This window comes from Nesoenas mayeri (assembly GCF_963082525.1).
Source record: "Nesoenas mayeri genome assembly, chromosome: 3".
Classification (NCBI taxonomy): Eukaryota; Metazoa; Chordata; class Aves; order Columbiformes; family Columbidae; genus Nesoenas; species Nesoenas mayeri.
Genome location: NC_137544.1, coordinates 45663356 through 45682109, shown reverse-complemented (window position 1 = coordinate 45682109; position 18754 = coordinate 45663356). Strand labels below are relative to the sequence as shown.

Here is an 18754-nt window from a genome sequence, read left to right as displayed (position 1 = left end):
TTGCACTGAAGAGTTGATTTATCTGCAAAAAAATGTCTAGGCTACAGAACAGCATAGAACCAAAGGAGCTGAAGACAGGGCAGTGTCTTTAAGAGCCAAGTGATGCTATTAGCAAAAAAAAAAAGCAGTTTTGAGAAGAGAGTAGTCATAATAATTATTGATGAGCAGGGTATGACTTCTTATCCAAAGGAGGACATTCAGTATCTTGAGCAAAAATGAAGATGACAAGAGCAGACTCCAGGATCCAGGGTTCATTTACACTGTGTAGTAAACTAACTGAGGAGTGAACTGGGGAGACAGGTAAATTACAAATTATGAAACTCAAAATATGCTCTTAGGTTTCAGAAGTTGAAAGTGTATCCCACTCGTTTTTTCAGATGGCAGTAAGTTGTTCTTAAGAATTATTAATACATGGTTAAGCATTTGATCTTCATAGCATTCTATAATATTTCATAGAATGTAGTACATACGTTTGCACTAGAATGTATATCTTTTCAATATTTTTTGCGAATCATAATGAAATGTTAATTGAGGTCAGATTAGATGTTGGACGGTATAGACCTACATTAATATTGCTAGATGCTAATGCTTGGGTGATAATGTTCTAAATTAAATGTTGATCTGACTCTCCATGACACTATGCAATTTCTTTTGTTTTAATGTATCAGTTGCGACAAGTTTTGGAACACTTGTCTCAGCAGAGCGAAAGCCAGTATCTTAAAATCCTAACAAGTCTTGCTGAAGTTGCTACAACAAATGGTCACAAACTGCTTAGGTAAGTATGAGAGAATCATTAATAGGTCGATAAACTATCTGGTAGTTAGTGCTACTTAATAGTTTTAATAACTGTCTGATGCTGGGCACATGCTGGAGTAGATGGATCTCATCTGATTCTGTATGACTGTGCCTGTTTAGATAGATCGCTGTATTCAAGAGGACTTCAGGAGAGAAAGTTGGTATCCTTGCATAGCTGCTGGCACCTAGAAGCTTGAATTGCAGAGAAGTATATTTTTTGTTCAGTTAGTTTGGCTATGTGAGCTCTAGGAAGAGAAGCTTTTTAGCCAGCTATCAATCATTCCTTTTGTTTCATGCTCTCCTTTTTTCTTCCCTTCCACATCTTTCCTTTTCTGCATTCTTTCTTAGTATTTTTGAGGAGAGTTTTGTTACTTCAGGCACTTATGTCGTATTTGCTGGCTCTGATTGCCTTCCATGGCTACTAATGTATGAAACAAAAAATTTAATCTAGCAGTGTGCTGTCTCAGCAGTCCAAGAAGCAGTTACTTGGGGAAATGAATAAAATAGGCTAGCATATTTTCCTAGTATGCTTTCCTAGTTGTTGTAGCTTCTGTTTGAGGGAGTTTGTGCAAAAAGCTTCATCTTGTAATCTGCTGGAACACCAGTAACTTTTTACTGTTTTCGAAAGCTAGCAAAATTTACTCTGACCTCTGTGCTTTTCTAGAAGCTAACAAAATATTTAGTGAAAGAAGTCAAGAGCTTGGAAGCATGAGTGAAAGTTCCTTACTGACATGTTCTGAATGGCTTTTTGGAAAAGAGAAGTTTAAGAGTGTTCTGTAACCAGAGAGGCCTGTCAACACAGGTTGTAGAGAAATAAGACTTTGAATGCATCTTTTCAACCGGGGCTGGGGCCTAGGGAACCCATCAGTTAGATGGACATTAAATAATATATTCTTAGTTTTGGTGCTTTATTTTTTCTTCCCCATCAGTCATGTTAAATTTGGATGGAGCTTGTAGATGGCAGGTCAGAACTCCTAAACAATGCTAGGAAATTCATGACACCATTAATCACAGTCTTGTTCTGATGGGTGTTCGCCTCGATGAATGAGCATAAAAGACTTAAACCCCTCAAACATTTGGGGTTAAAGTGCATAGACATATTAATGGCATTTTGTTGCTGCAAAGATAACTTTTTGAAGAACTTTAGCTGTTGTTGGGCTTCAGTGTAATCAGCTTAACTTGTAACACGTTCCTTTTGTCTACAGACATCATTAGAGCCAATACATCTCCCACAAATAAACTGTGGAGAAGTAAAAAACCGTTCTGCAGGAAAGAGTTACTTACTTTGTATGAAGACATTATTAGAAGTTGTGATAGTTGCCTGATATGAGACAGTATTTGTTTCTATTTCAGTATCTTCAGAGATAAATTAAACTGATTGTGTGTTTAGATTTGATTTCTTACTGTGACTGTTCCTCTGTATTGAGCAATGCTCCCTCAGTATGGCTCTAGAAACAGTATTATGTGCTGTACTGTCTCTGAATTTGAACTGGTATGTACTCCTATCCTGTTGCATATGAACTGACGAGCAGAGGCTGAAGACAAGTTGGAAGCTTTGCGTTGCGTTGGATGAGCAGGCATTCCGGAGGTGCCTGTACTTAGGGTGTCCTGTGCACTCCTACTGGCCTGCTTCTCTTTGGTACCTTGTAATATGTCACAAGAGAAATGGAATTGTTTTCTTCTTCTGTTACAAGATAAGTTTCGCAAAAACCGTATCTCTGTTCTCTCCAGTTCTGTTCCCTCTCAGAGGCTTCAGTCTTTACTTCAACTATGTATTTCTCAGTTGCTTTACTATTAACATAACAAGGATGAAGGTAGTATTTGGTGAATAAAGACCTTTGAACTTGGGGCTCTTTCTGCTCTCTCCTCCTTCCAATGAATAGTATGTGAAATGCACTCTGTACGTGAAAATGTCAAATAATGATACTCTTGCATGGCTGAACTAGTATCATCACATAATTTCCTGGGTGCTAACCTGCGGCCTGTTGCTGTTGGGTTTGTTGTTTAGTTCAGAAGTGTCTAAAGTTGCTTTTTGTAATATTTCTAGCAGGTAGCTGGGGTGCCAAGGTTCTGCCTGAGGACTTCTGCCTTGAATACCAGGAAGGAGCCTGTTTAAATAGCATTACCTCCTTCACCTCTTTCTAAGAAATAATTGTAGTGTGACATGATTTGGTCTTGCTGGTGCAAATTTGGCCTAGCTGAATGTTTACAAACATGCTAGTAAAAGCTTCAGTAAACTATTAAAAGCACTTTAAGGTTTTCCTATATATGTGGGTCCTCTTCTTGGAGACCAGGAGATTTAAACAGAAATTTCACCAGGGAACACTGCTGCTGAGGGATGATAAACCTCAGTCATAATGGTGTTTTTTCAGTACTTAAGTTATCTTCTTGAGTTAGCTTTTTGGATTCATAGATACTTCTGGTATATAAGCAAAATTCTTACAAATGCTAATTTGTGGTTATGATCAGTGCTTCTGTTACTATAATTACAGCTTGCTAGACGGGATTTTCTTTACCTTGTTATAAACTTAACATTCTTACTGTTGCACTGTCTACTCTTTGTGTTCCTTTCTTAGCTTGATTTACTGAAAACTATGCTGTTGAAAGTCTAGATTGTGAAAAGAAAGTTGTACTTTGTATATAAGTTTGGTAAAATTCTTAGTGTTTGGCTTTTAATATTAAACACCTCACTGGCAGTCGTTAAAATCGCTGAAAACAAATAGGTCTTTTGCTTTTACCCATGTCATAGTGAGAGTGAAGTCGTGATAAAGGTACTGTGATGTTACAACTAGCTGTATTTCACACTTGTGAATTAACAGATTATTAATTGCAATCAGAGGTTTATAGCATCCTCTAAGGTGTCCGTTTTCTGCTGTGTACTGATCTTAGAGTTAGAAAGCATGCTTTTAAGATGCAAGTACTTTAAGGATAGAATTGAATATGTGCTCACTTATATAGTGTTTATAAGTGAGTAGAATTCAGCAGAAGAAGTTTTAATTTCTTTCAGTTTTTGTTATGTGTTCAAGACAGAAGTTCTCTTATACTTGGGGTTTAAGAAAGGAAAACTAAGTTGAGTTTGGAGAATGTTCTGCTTGTGCATGAACTCCTGAGTATCTCGTATTCTACATTATATTGGTACTGAGTTCAGTGTTGGCCGGTTCATTTAAGATGACACAAACCTTTTAATAAATTTATTGGATAAATAAAGAACATAGTAGTGCTTTTATGTAGTATTTTAGATTATGTTTCTCTTGAGTAGAAATAGTGCCATCTTTACCATCCTGATTCCTTGTCTGATTGAGGGAGATAATGGGAATTTAGGATCATAGCTAGATGAGGATGGGCTGTGTCAGCATATCTAGTTGTCAGTACACATTTACCATTGGATGCTGTCTTTTCTGGTTTGAAAAATACTTTCATCTGGAAAGTCCGTTTGGTTTCATATGTTGAGATCCTTACTATAGTAAGTTGAATTTCTTACAGCAGTTCATAAGAAGGGTACATGTACGTAAAAACAAATGAAGTATTTTGCAAGATATAGAATTTGCTGTTCTTATTTTGCTTCTAGTTAAAATTACAAGTACACATTAGTAAAGTTATAGTGCTTACATTTGACTTTTGGGGCTGGTGCAGGAAATGAAAGTTAAAATTCACTAGGGTTTAAAGCCTAGGTTTTTTTTTTTTTTTCAGCATGTGTGTCAGACCCTACCATTAGACTGCTTACTCCTTAATATATGAAATTGTTTCATCTAGGAAAAGAAACTTAAATATTCCATTTTTTCCCTCAGCTTGTCAAGTAATTATGAAGCTCAAATGAAGAGTCTCTTAAGGATCGTGAGGATATTTTGCCATGTCTTTCGCATTGGCCCATCCTCTCCCAGTAATGGAAATGACATGGGCTACAATGGAAATAAAACTCCAAGAAGTCAGGTGTTCAAGGTCAGAAAAGTATATGATGTTGTTAGGAAGATAGACGTTAAAGAGATGAATTTCACAAAGCATGCATTCATTAATCAGACATCTCATGAGCAGGAAGTAAGTTTGGTTGATGTCCCTATCCCTTCTTAAGTTAAGCCTACTTCTTTCCTTCTTCATTATATTTTTTTCCACTGGATTCATTTAACCACTGATGCACATCTCATCTTATGATTTCTGTTTTCTTTTCGTATTTAATGTATTGTTTGTTAGATGTTGAAGGTTGAGTTACCTAGCTGATTTTTAGTAAACATTGTTTTTATTTCTATTATTAAGAGTGTAGTAATCTCAAGATGTGGTGATATTAATATAATAGATTGTATTATAATTTCAAAATTATATTTGGAGATGCATTGGGAGTTATGATCATTCAGTTTTATCCAGCTTCACAAGGTAAATGGAAATAAATTCTTACTGTTCATTGTTTTCACTGTGACCATGAAGTTCTTTCCCAAGTTGTTCTTTATTTCATTATTACATGCTTTGAAACATATCAGCTCTTACTACTACCCTCACAGGATTATTGATTTATAGCTCTTTTCAAACATTTGATTTAGGTGCTTGCCAATTAGATGTTTAGTTTCTGAAGTCTTTTTTTTATACTTGTTGGTTGAAGAATCCCTCTGTAGAAAATCATAGCTTGCCTTTCTGTAAAGCAGTCCTGGTTTCCTGTGTGCCACTCAATCTGCATTGGGTATATAACTGACATACTGTTCAGAGCATCTAAATAACAAGAACTGAAAGGTAGTATCTTTTTACCCTTTTCTTCCTCCATACATGGCACAGTTCATATCACCAAATTTAGATGCTAGTGACTACATGAGAATTTTCCTTAACCTTTGCATTTCTTCCAGGGTGTTGTGAAAATGATATAATCAAATAAGTGCAGTAATTTCAAAATATGTATTTATCAGGTTACTGCTAATGACTTTTAAGACAGCTGTATTGATAAGGTCATGAAAGATGATACTGTAATTCCAGCTATATGCAGTTAAGTAGCTCAGGTTTTATTTAAATTTCTTCTCTTAGAAAGAAGGAAAACATTAGACTATTTAGAAAACAAGCACAAATGTTTGTTTTTCTGATAGCAGAATAGTTTTAATAAGGATTTGACTTATATAATGAAAATAGAACTAATGCTTGAGTATGAAAAATACTGTGTGCAAAATGTAAGGCATTGTACAGTGTGCAATGTAGTGATTGTCCTTTAGAGTTGTTCACCAAAATATCTTGAGCTAGACTGGCACATTGTGAGTTAACCGGATTTCCATTTTCAAAAAAACAGAGCCCTACCCAAATGAAGAGAATAATTGTATCAAAGACAGCATTTTCCAACAGTTTTAATGAAAATTGGTTTAAATGTACCGGATTAAATAACAAGCAGATGCTAAATGTGCTTAGTACAGGAACTATTTGCAGTGAGATATTCTGTTACTTTTCTGTGTAGTTGTTCTGCTACCTTTTTTTCTTCAAAAAGGGAAAAGATATTTCAATTGTGATTTGCAAAGGAAATTGTATTTCAGCAGAATCACTTCTCTATGTGCCCAAACTATTTTGTATGCTGAAAAAAGTTGTTTCTCAATTTAGTATGGAGTTAAGTCTTGTGCAGTAGACTTACATTATACAACTGGCACAGTTATCCCAGGGAATATCAGTAATTCCTAATTCTGTAAAAACAACATTTATGTTTTTAATAAATGAGCAAAATATATACTACTGTTGCACAAGCTAAGAAAATAATCAGGATTAAATGAAAATAACAGCAATAATAATATTAAAATATTTATTTTGGAAGTATTAAAACTGAGGCAGACCTGCTTTAGTGCCACTGCTGTCTCCATTTTTTTTTTTTTTAAAGTTGATTTAAATTTCAAACTCAAAAATACAAAATTGCTGATGAAAACTTATTCTTGTTTGGGAATGTGGCACACAGGTCTGGCAATGCTCAGCTAATCTCCAGTTGTGGTTGGATTAGTCTGTTCTTCCCTGAATTTACAGTAACTGAGTAGTGGGAGATTAGGCATCGCACTGACTCCACTGGGTGACTCCTGTTCTCTCTTACTTCAACCTTCCCTTTCCTTTTTCTCTTTTGTCTTTTCTTGAAAACCTGGTTGTGATGGTCCCTTTTACCTTTTGGGAGGAGGGAAAAAAATCCCACTATATCTCTTGATTATTACAATGGTATGGAGGCTACTCAAAGACCTGGCAGTTGTTATGTCTTCATTGACACCAGTAATTGCATGTGGGACATGCAGGTCAGTGACAAAGAACTCCTTGTCTGGTTTTTGCTTTATTTAAGATTTCTTGAATATACATTGTGTAACTGTTTAGTACAGAGCATTAAGGAAACCACAGAGATGACTGCTTCAAAACAGGAGTTAAATCCATATTTGAAAAGTCAACATGGAACTTAAAGATGTACTTCATAAATCCTTTTCAAAAGCTGATGCCAAAACATACTTCAGCCAGTGTAAGAAATGAAGAAAAACTTTTTTCTGACATTTCTTTTAATACTGGTTGAACATATTTTCAAGAGTTGTCACTGTAATCTAGCTTGGAAGTGATTGAATGTGTGAATATATCTTAACCTGAGGCTACTGAGGAATGTTAGTGCTTCACAAGGACAAGAATATCACAGGACTATCTTTGCTTTATGGAAGTTCCCTCTATGCAATTTGGTCAATTCAGCCCTATCCAGATGCTCTAAAGTGGAAGCATTTGCTAATTAAGGCAGATTATTGTACTGATATTGGAAGAAACAAAATAGTCATTGAATTTCGACACCCAATCTTGAAATAAGCTACTGCTAGCTCAAATGAGATCCTACCAGTGAGAAACTTGATGAATATTAATTTTAACCAGGTTTACAGGTATTACTTCTTCATGTATTGCTTTTCCACTTGCTGTTCAGTATGATCACATTTTAGGGGAACTTGCTGCAAAAGCTCCTTGTCTAGTTGAACAAAGTTTGGAAGCCCATGGCATTTTCCCCTTATTTTACATACTAATCTTTTCTAGAATTGAATTGACTTCTCTACTGTGGCACAGTCACTTCGTGGACTAGTCATGTCTGACTCCCTGTGTCTTAAAAGACTCTGTTGCCTGGCAAAATATTTTGCTCCAATGTTGCAGTTTCAATATAGGTTTCATTTCTAGTGTCTTGCTTTCTAGATGGGTAAAGAGGAAGGCATTGCAAAACTAAATCCTTGCATTTGGGGGATGAGGGGTGCAGCTGTAAAAGCTTGGTACTTGATCAGACTCATCTCTATAATTCCAAAGAAACTTTTCTGAAATGTGAGATAGGAAAACTGAAGGTTGACTGGAGGTCTGTGTTTAATATATCATTCATGGTAAGAATCGACAGAAGAATGATGACTTGTAGTTTTGAAAAAGTGTTGCTAATGATTTATGTCCGTATTACACTTTGAAAGGTCTGATCATGAATGCTAACATAAAATGTGGACAGTCATGGATATGGAGGTTGTGGACAATATTTAGAGAAGTACTTTATATCCTGCAGTTAGACTAGAAAAAAAGAAAGTGAAATGTTGAAGTTGCTCAACTACACTTTGGAATGCATTTGTGATCAGAATCTGTGAAAAGCTAGCTTTGGAAAAAACACATCAGTTGTAAGAGTTCTGAAAGGCATGCTAAGTCTGTGGGAAATAAAAGATAAAACACAAGATATCAGTGGAAAAACGGTGTCTGACAAGCTAAGCATTGCAAAGTTTGGGAGAAGAAAACTACATATTAGTATTCTAGTAAATACCTAGTTTCATGTAAGTTACGTGTTAAGGACACAGATGCGTTTTAATTCTTCCATATATTCTATTAATCATTTTTTCCATTAGAAAGCTATTCTGTATTTTTGTTTCGTGGTGAAGATCTGCCAGGCAGGCCCTGGAAAGAAGCTAGCTTCATCCTGCATGGGAGACATTTTGTAGAAAATGGTACCTCCACTGGAGGTATTGACGTCACCATCTGGAGAAATGTGTAGTCACCAGGAGTACAAGGGTTGAATGCGTGTCATACAATATGTTAAGTAAAGCCTACCATTTTTAGAGATCAGACTGGCTTTCCCCAAAATTTCTATTGGGAAGCATAACTATAAGTTCTTAATAATATACTTTAAACCCAGAATTTTTTAATACACAGCTTTTATGAGAAGTAATTTATTGTGTATTAAATGCATGCTGTTATTAGGTATACTGACAGTGCTCCAGGTAGTGTAGACTTCTGGTACAGTGTGCTGTGAATAGCTCTTAATTTTCAAAGGCAAGTTTAGAAGATAACATAATTTTCAGTATCTGCTAAGTCTTTGAATGTTTTAAATGGTGAAAATTGTTGATGCAACAGTAATATATGGAAAAACTAATGTATTTAGAAGTTAACTCTTACTTCTGGAATGCTATGAAACACTTGAGTCAGAAGTACTTTCCTGTAGGATACAAACCCCCGGGCTCACTGGACAGGCACCAGTACAGGTTAGACGTGAACCTGCTGGAAGGCAGCATTGCAGAGAAGGGCTTGGGGGTTCTGGTTGACAACAGGTTGACCATGAATCAGCAATTTGCACTTGTGGCCAAGAAGGCCAGTGGTCTTCTGGGGTGCATTAAGAAAGGTGTGTCCCCCTCTATTCTGCCCTGATGAGGCTGCATCTGGAGTACTGTGTCCAGTTCTGGGCTCCCCAGTTTAAGAAGGACAAGGAATTATTGGAGGGAGTCCAGCAGCGGGCTATGAAGATGATTGTGGGCCTAGAGCATCTTTCTTATTAGGAGAGACTGAGAGAGCTGGGTCTGTTCAGCCTGGAGAAGAGAAGGCTGAGAGGGGATCTCATCAATGTTTGTAAATATCTCAAGGGTGGGTGTCAAGAGGATGGGACCAGACTCCTTTCAGTGGTGTCCAATGATAGGATGAGGGGCTACGAGCACAGACTGAAGCACAAGAGGTTCCATCTGAATACAAGGAAAAACTTCTTTACTTTGAGGATGCCAGAGCACTGGAACAGGCTACCCAGAGAGGTTGTGGAGTCTCTGTCTCTGGAGACATTCAAGACCCGCTTGGACACATTCCTGTGTGATCTGCTCTGGGTGAACCTGCTTTAGCAGGTGGGTTGGACTAGGTGATCTCCAGAGGTTCCTTCCAACCCCAACCATTCTGTGATTCTGTATGCTTATGAAATGTCCCTGTAAGCACCATTAAGGGACAACACAGCCCTCATGTTTTTTTTAAATATTCATGATGAATACACAGGTTTCTCAGCCCTTTCTCTCCTCTGTAGTAGGCCTGCACTTCAGACCAAATGTGTAATGTTGGAATTGTGCCATGGTGGTAGTGAATAAAGAGTCACTTAGTTACAATAAAATAAAATGTATATCTTCAAAAATTGATATGTGATTCTGCAGATACTTTTTGTTTCATAAAGCTAGGTATTAGTGACCCTTATTTTGAGACATCTGGGGTACTATCAAAATGAGCCGTATGAGCTCACACTGTGCATAAAACACATCTTCCTAGGTATGTGCATGCATCTGAATCTCAGCAGTGTTGTCTGGGTTTCGCTTCATCCACCCAGTAGAAGTAGTTTCTTTGACCAGGGCAACTGACGCTCTTATTCTGGAAATTCAACCTGTGTATTATTTGACTACAGCGGTCAGGCAGTGACATAACAACCATGTGGTCAAACTCTGTTAAATAGTTCAGTGTTTCACTCTTTCTAAATTATTTTATCTTTTTTCTATCTGCTGCTTGATTATTTTCCTTCTATATGAAATTTTCTCTTTGTGCTCTTTAGATACAAGCACAGAATTTGAGTATTTGTCTCACAACTTCTAAAGGATCATTTAAAGCTTTGAAATATGCATTATATTTATTTGCCTTAAGAGGATTATCACATCGTTAATATTATCTAATGTCAATATGTTCACTTTTAATCTGTTTTTTGCATGTGTTTATTGCAGCCGCTGGAACTGCTCTGGCATTCTCTAGATGAATGGCTCGTTCTTATAGCCACGGAGCTGATGAAAAACAAAAGAGACTCTGCCAACATTACTTCTATTTTACTGAAGCAGAAAGGACCAGATCACCAGGATGCTACTCCTATGACTTCCTTTGCCACTGCAGGAACTGAGGGAAGAACAGAACTATCCACTGATGCTGGCGAGCCAAAACCATACGATGTTGCTGGGAAGCAGGAAGCTTGTGCTGATTGCCAGGATGTTATCTCCATGACAGCAAACAGGCTAAGTGCTGTGATTCAAGCCTTTTATATGTGCTGCTCCTGTCAGATGCCTCAGGGGTAAGGAAAGGATCCTGTTTGTTACCTACACTGTTACCATTTTAACATCCTATGTTCTTTCTTGGAAGAATGTACTGACCAGATGATATTAGTGAAAGGCAAGGGTATGCTTTTTTAATGCTTTCACTAGTTCAATTGTTTGAATGCTTTTTTTCCCCAGCCTTAATGGCACCAGACAGCACAGCAAATTTTTATAGTACTGCTGCCTATGGCCATAGCTGCATTGTGACAGATTTCATATTGAATGTCTAATGGCTCTTTGTAATCACATGTAATACTTGCTGGTAATGTAACTTTAACCTTTTGAAACTTAGCAGTTATTACTGTTGGTTCTTAATGTGAAATTATCCCTGAGTTTAATGTGATTATCCAACAAGAACCATAAGCTCAAAAAAAAAAAGTGAATTATCTTTTTTGTATGAAAATGCCAGCTGGGGCAAAACTTCTTCGGCTATACTGCAGAAGTTTATAACAAGGAGAGCTGAATCTCACCATAACACTCACTTGAAATCCTGTCCCTGGCTGTCACAAACATGGTGTTATGTGGAACAGGCGCTACAACTTAGGTAAATTTAATACCATCAGTGTCTGGTTTAAAAAGAAAAAAAGTGTGTCCACTGTAACTGCTGTCTTAGTCTGTCCAAGGCTGTTACGGATTATATTTGTGAACTCGCAAGGAAAGGATCCTTTTTGACCCTCTTGAGTGGAGGGTTAGGCAAGTATGGTCATATTACAAGCTCACTGAGGAGTCTGGAACTGAGGTTGCCAGTACATGACGACTCTTGGTTTTTCCCAGCCACTGGAAGGGTTTTTCTTTCTCTACCAAACCTAGTGGAATAAAAGTTTTCGCATTGATGAGTACCATTTGTCTGGGGCACACTCCTCTGTGGACACTCTGGAAGATGATCTGGGGATCAGCACATTCCACAAGCATTTCAGTACTTTCATGTTCCCTTGAAATCTCCATCAAACCTTACTAAGATAAAATGCCAGAAAAGCATTATTTACAGCAGACAGATGAAAGATAGAAAAGATTATAGAATTATAGAATCATGGGATGTCCTGAGTTGGAAGGGACCCACAAAGATCATCGAGTCCAACTCCTGTCCGTGCATATGACAACCCCACAGTTCACGCCATGTGTCTGAGGGCATTGTCCAGTCTCTTCTTGAATACTGTCAGGCTTGGGGCCATGACTATGTGATTAAGTACATTTCCCCCTGCCCCGAGCTTTATCTTTTTATATCAAGATTCAATTGCACAGGTGACTGTTGCCATGTGTCCCGGTGACTTAGTGATGGGTCTTGCCCAATGAGTCTGTCTGTCCCTCTGCATAATCTACACTTCAGGTTAGGGAGATGCCCCATGGATACTATGTAAGTTTAATTGGGATTTGTTATCATTTGTTATTACTCTTCTCTTTAGTGACCAATGACAGAACCTGAGGGGATGACAGAAAGATGTGCCAGGGGAGGTTTAGGTTGGACATTAGGAAAAGGTTCTTCACCCAGAGGGTGGTGAAGCACTGGAATAGGCTCCTCAGGGAGGTGTCATGGCCCCAAGCCTGACAGTGTTCAAGAAGAGACTGGACAACACCCTCAGACACATGGCATGAACTGTGGGGTTGTCATATGCAGGGACAGGAGTTGGACTTGGTGATCATTGTGGGTCCCTTCCAACTCAGGACATTCTATGATTTTATGATCATAAAAATCAGGAGACTGTGAACTGTTTCAGTGACAACTGGGAGAACTGCCTGGGATGCGGGAAAGTAAGGCAGAGCACACCTGAGTTCTGTGTTGCTTTAGGGCTTTCCAGAACTGCATAGAGAAGTACAGAGATCTGAGACTTACTATGTTTTACTGAAGTTTTCACATTAATAGGAGTAAATGGTACAATGGTGTACCTCAGTACTGATACCATCTTCAAATAACATTTGAAATTATAACCAATTACATTTTCAGACAAAATAAATTAAAATAGCTTTAATTTTAGATTTGAATATCTTTGTTTAATGGAGGAGAGTAAAGAGAGCTCATTGTTTTCTGTTGTTCCTAATATTCATAAAATAAAGCTGGCATTTCATGCCTAAATAGAAAATTAGCTAGTCAACATTTGAAATACTGATGTTATTTTCTTTTACTTGCCATGATAGCTTTTCTTCTGCAAATGCTGTTATTGAATTTGGGTGTTCTTTGTTAATATGCTGAAACACAATATTCCAAGTTTTCAGCATGAAAAATGACAGGTGTGTTCAAAGTTTTGTTCCTCTTCTCTGTATATTGCATCTTACAAGCTTCTGTGGCAATCTACAGGGAGAGAAAGTTCATTTCATTTCAGGGAGCTCTCTTTTAGTAGTTTAATACTTCCAGACTGTTGGTCAGACCAGAAGTGTGTTTAAAATGTTTACATTTGGTCTTTGGAAGATTTTATTTTCTTGTAAGGTTATTTCTTCCTGACCGTTTTCCTTACCACAGTTTACAAGGTGCATGGTGGGAGTTTTATTCAATGAACAAAAATATAGAACAATGTGCATATCATATACATTGTGCATATAATATCAGTCCTTCCAAATATGTGCTTCCATTGTTGTATTGAAAGCTAGGAGAATTCAACAGAAAAATGTGTATTTCTATTAGTTTGAGCTCTTCTTTGTTCATATTGTTTATGACAATGATCAGGTTGCTTGACCATCTTGATTATTGGCATTTTTGCCTCATCTGTTATTTTATTACGAAATCTTAATGCTGCCGAGTATTTAATTTTATGATTGACTAGTTAAAAAACATCAGTTTCTATTTGCATAGTATTTTATTAAAAAATAAAATGCAACAATTTATGTAATTCAAATTATTTTCAATTTCATTAACCAAAAGCATGTTATGATTTTCTTTGAACAGGATGACATCACCTCGTTTTATAGAATTTGTCTGTAAACATGATGATGTCCTTAAGTGTTTTGTTAATCGGTAAGCTTCAGGATTTTTTTTCCTCAAAATAATTCAAACTAATATATTTTTCTTCTTACTGTGTTGTATTTTTAGGGTATTGTTGTGACATACATGCCATATGCACTTCAATGGTCCTGCAGAATTCAAGGGAGTGTATATTAATGATGAAGAGCTCAGGCTTAAATGTGTATGTAAGGGATTCTTTTGTAAGATTCTGTGGGATTTTATGAACAAAATGTTTTTCACAGAGCAACAGGATAATTTTCTTAACAGATTCTTTCCTCATCTGTGTTCAAAATAAAGCCTTCCCATTTGAGGCAGATAATTTTCATTCTTCCTCCAATGTGTTATGCTTAGCCACTTCTTAAAGGAGTCTGAACCATCTTTGTACATGTAGCTGTTTCCAGTTTTTCTGGAACTGCCCAGTTTACAGTCTTGCTTCTGTCTGGAGAGCTGCTTGTAATCCTTCACGTTCAGAGCGTGAGGTACTATAAGTCATTTGGAAACAAGAGTTAGGAAAACATTACAAAATAGAAGAGGCTGTTGGAGCTTTCTGCACGACTAATTGCATTTTTTGCTTTATTTAGACTTCTTGTATCATGAAGCGTTATTTTTAGATCTCTAACTAATGGGCTTCTAACCTGTTTTTCTTTCAGAAATCCCAAAATAATATTTGATCACTTTCATTTTCTTCTTGAGTGTCCTGAACTAATGTCCAGGTTTATGCACATCATAAAAGCTCAAGTAAGTGTCAGGAGATGCAAAGTTACAACTTCTATGAATATAAAGAGGATGTTATATTTAAAAATAATAATATTTTAAAAAAATTCATTTGGGGAGGATGGAAGAACAAAGTGTGACCTCCAGCGCTTCTGAATCTGTGATGTTAAAAGATTAAACAGATAACGCAGACAGATTTCTGTTCTTCTAAAATATTCAAAATCTATGTGTAAGTCCATTTGAGGTGACCTATGTTAAACATCTTACAAGTCCAACTTTCAGTTAAACAGATGTAACTTTCTATTATCAAATCTATTTGGGCACATCTGATAGATTAAGCTTTAAAATGCTGTGCTTTTTCCTTAATTGGCTTGCATTTTGAGAAAAAACAAATACAGGATAAATACAACACTTTTAGTTGATTTGGCCATAGCTGATTACAAGTTTTTTTGGGTTGTTTTTTTTTTTTTTTTTTTTTTAAATTTTGTTTTGGTTTTTTTGTTTGTTTTGTTTTGTTTTTTAGTAAAATCCTGATGTCTTCCATACCCTAAACTCACTTTTTGGTTTCACTGAAAAGTTATTCTATAATCGTTATTCTAGGGAAGCTACTGTAGTTAAGTGGGAAAATTAGTGAGCAAACCCCCGTATGGAAGTCTGCTGCTTTATGTAACACTGTAGTGTTAAGCATCTGCCGCATTTTCATCACTGACCACTACATGCAGCTCAGAGACAGAACTGTGTATTTGTTTTTTTACTAATGAGGATCATCTTTGGGTGATAATAAGTTCTTCTGGAACTCCTTAATGTAGTATACACTGTTATACTTTTGCTTTGTTCTCTAATAGAAAGGTTCTTTACATTAAAATATCTTGGTCAAAGAAATAAATTACTGAAAACAAAGGTAAAAGTCTTCTAACCAACCACTTCCCACCCCCAGAATGTTGTAGAGTGTGTTCCAAAAGCTTTCTTTCTTTCGTTGTGAACAGTACTGTATCTTTATTTTTAGATACACCTTGGTTTTGGTAATTCCATTTCATTTTTAGGACATGGTGTAGGTGTATTTTTTAATCATTCTTTGGTTGAAATGTGTGTTTTTGAAATTCATTACCAATGAATAATGAAGAGACCCTCAGAACTGGTACCCTGTTTGTTAGATCAAACACAGATACGTGCTGTGAATCGTGATAGATGAGAGAGGCTGTACTTGTGTCATATCTGTCTCAGAACTGCAAAATGTCAGTCTAAATACTGAGTCAAGCCAGGACCGTCTCACCTCGGAATTGCTCTGGAAGGTTTCTGGTTCTTTGGACTGTTTTTTATTGCAAATGAACTTCAGTACAAATATGAGTAGTTTGTATTGTGCTTCTGCATTCAGCTGTGGTTGATTATCAGTAGTGTGAAAGAAGCCAGGGACTGACTTCTTGTCTAGATTCCTTTCTCCCCTGCCCTGGAAGGACTTTTGTTGTATTTTTCTCCTGTGTGATGAGCTCCAATAGATATTTCTGTGTAACTGGTCGTCCAGCCTTTCTGCATGCCCGACTTTAGCAAACGCTCAAGGTCACGTCTAGTTCTTTCCTCTTCCCAAGATACCATATATCCTGTTGAGGTTGCACTGAGTAACTCTCTGCCCATCTCAAAAGTGAGTTGAGAAGTATGCATAACCATTTTCCAGTCATGCTTATGAGAGACAAATTATTCAGTTGAATGCATCTATATAATATGGTTTACCTCTTGTTTTGCAGCCATTTAAAGATCGCTGTGAATGGTTCTATGAACATCTGCATGCTGGGCAGCCAGATTCGGACATGGTGCACAGGCCTGTAAATGAAAATGACATCCTTTTGGTTCACAGAGGTATTGTGTTACAAATGGAATTAGTATATCATTGAAATATATTGGATTATAACAAATTAATTGTTGCTTCGTATTTAGATTCTATTTTTAGGAGTAGCTGTGAAGTTGTGTCTAAAGCAAACTGTGCAAAACTAAAGCAAGGGATTGCCGTGAGATTTCATGGAGAAGAAGGCATGGTGGGTAAAACGGCATGGTTTTCCTTTATGGTATTTATGTATGAATATTAATTCTCTTTCATAAGTATTGTTTTGAACTAAATCCTAATATAAAATAACTTTTATACTTTATTTAAAAATGTGTGGTTATCCAGTGTAACTTTGTGCAGTGAAAGTTCTGTGTACTAACGTGTTTTATTCTTTTGACATCCAGGGACAGGGTGTGGTGCGTGAGTGGTTTGATATCTTATCCAGTGAAATAGTTAACCCAGATTATGCCTTATTTACCCAGTCAGCTGATGGTATGTTTCTGCCATTTTTTTTTCCTAATTTTAGGGTGTTGTCTTTTATAAAAGCATTTTTATAAGTCAAGAAAAAAGTAACTGGTTTTGGAATATAAGGTTGTTACTCTTTAAAAGTAATACTGACAGAACTGATCTCATATGCAGACAAGTAATTTTTGTACATTTTTATAACTACAGATGAAATATTTTTCTTAATTTGAAGTTTCCTTTATTTTTGTCCTCTCTTTTGTGAGAGGAGAGTTGAGTTGTTAGTTTTGATGAGTCCGTACTATTTCTGCCTGGTAGTAGAAGGACTTAACGCTTTGAGAGCAGTATAGAAAGTGTTTTCCTTTCTTCTGCATCTGCAAGAGGACTGTGGAGGTATTCCTTTATTTTCTTTTAGAAATCCAGAATTTCAGTCACTTAATTTTGTGGTAAAACCAGATGCTGATCTCCACAGGTCTACCTTGTATTTGACTTCTGGTCTTTTGGATGCTTCATGTAAAGCAAATCTTCATCAGTAAAAGATTTTACATCATCGTCAGTGATAAACGTTTTGTTTTCTACTTACAAAGTCTTGGGAAGTGGCAAGGAATTCAGGCAACAGTAGAGGCATAGAAGAGTTCCTGAAAGTTAAAAGGAAAAGTTCAGGAATGTCTGTTTGAGGTGCTCTTTTCCAAGGAGACCAAGACTGGACTGTCTTCATCTGGCTGAAACCAGGTGGAAGGAAGTAGATGGATACTGATATTTCTGCTGAGTGTGATCACAAGTTGATAGAATCATGACCCATTATAGTGAGCAAAAAATGCACATAGCAATATAGCAAGATGGAGGACCAAAATTAGCAGATCATGATTACCCTTATGTTGATGATAATTATTTCAGAGTGGTACCTCAGAGAGTGGCTAAGCAGTGTCATTGTAATTAATAATAGGACGTCATTACATTCTGATACATTTCTTTCTAACATCTTTTTGGTGTAAACAAAAAAACCCAGTCAATCTTCCAGAAGCCCAAAATAAGACTTTCAGTGGCTTCAGATGTTAGTGTACTTGATAAATATGAACTTCATTTAAAAAACCCAAACAAGTAAGTCACAAAACATGAAAATATTTTTATTTTATAGGAACTACTTTCCAGCCCAACAGCAACTCTTCGGTAAATCCGGATCATTTGAACTACTTCCGTTTCGCAGGCCAAATCCTGGGGCTAGCTCTGAATCACAGGCAGTTGGTGAACATCTACTTCACGAGGTCATTCTACAAACACATTCTTGGTATGTTTTTGGTTAAAATCCTGTTTATTAGTCATAACAGTTGTCTGAATAGTAAACCTTTTCCTTTTGTACTTGTGTGTGAGTGTGTGTGTGTTAAAAGTGAAAAAGTCTTGGAAATGAATGTCTTGATCATCTTTTATGTACCACAGCATCACAACGTAATACAGCAATAATGACTATTCCAGCTTGATCCTCTCTTAGGAACTGTTATAGTTGCAAAATATAGAAATATATTAGCAAAAGTGTGGGAATTTTGTACAGTTAGCAACTTGTAATAAAATAGCTAATCTTTCAATTTATATTTGAACATGAATCTAAAATTAAAAACAAAGAAGGCATCATTAATCTGTCTAAAGCATAATCATATAATTTAGTTGCCTTTATGTTGCTGACTAGGAGTGCCTGAAAGGCAGACTAGTGCAGTCAGTTGTTTTATGGTGTATGCA

At 36.6% G+C, this 18754-nt stretch overlaps 1 protein-coding gene across 2 annotated transcripts in view; it reads left to right on the top strand.

Moving 5' to 3' along the window:
* Window positions 1–18754, top strand: part of HACE1 (HECT domain and ankyrin repeat containing E3 ubiquitin protein ligase 1) — a 51310-nt gene that overhangs the window by 15498 nt on the left and 17058 nt on the right. The window contains exons 10-18 of one of the 2 annotated variants that reach the window (XM_080341106.1): window positions 669–775; window positions 4584–4830; window positions 10731–11068; window positions 13969–14037; window positions 14676–14763; window positions 16482–16593; window positions 16672–16769; window positions 16963–17050; window positions 18159–18308. In XM_080341106.1, the coding sequence (XP_080197232.1) occupies window positions 669–775; window positions 4584–4830; window positions 10731–11068; window positions 13969–14037; window positions 14676–14763; window positions 16482–16593; window positions 16672–16769; window positions 16963–17050; window positions 18159–18308 (1297 nt within the window). The remainder of the gene's footprint in view (window positions 1–668; window positions 776–4583; window positions 4831–10730; window positions 11069–13968; window positions 14038–14675; window positions 14764–16481; window positions 16594–16671; window positions 16770–16962; window positions 17051–18158; window positions 18309–18754) is intronic. The other variant, XM_080341107.1, reaches the window with a different exon arrangement.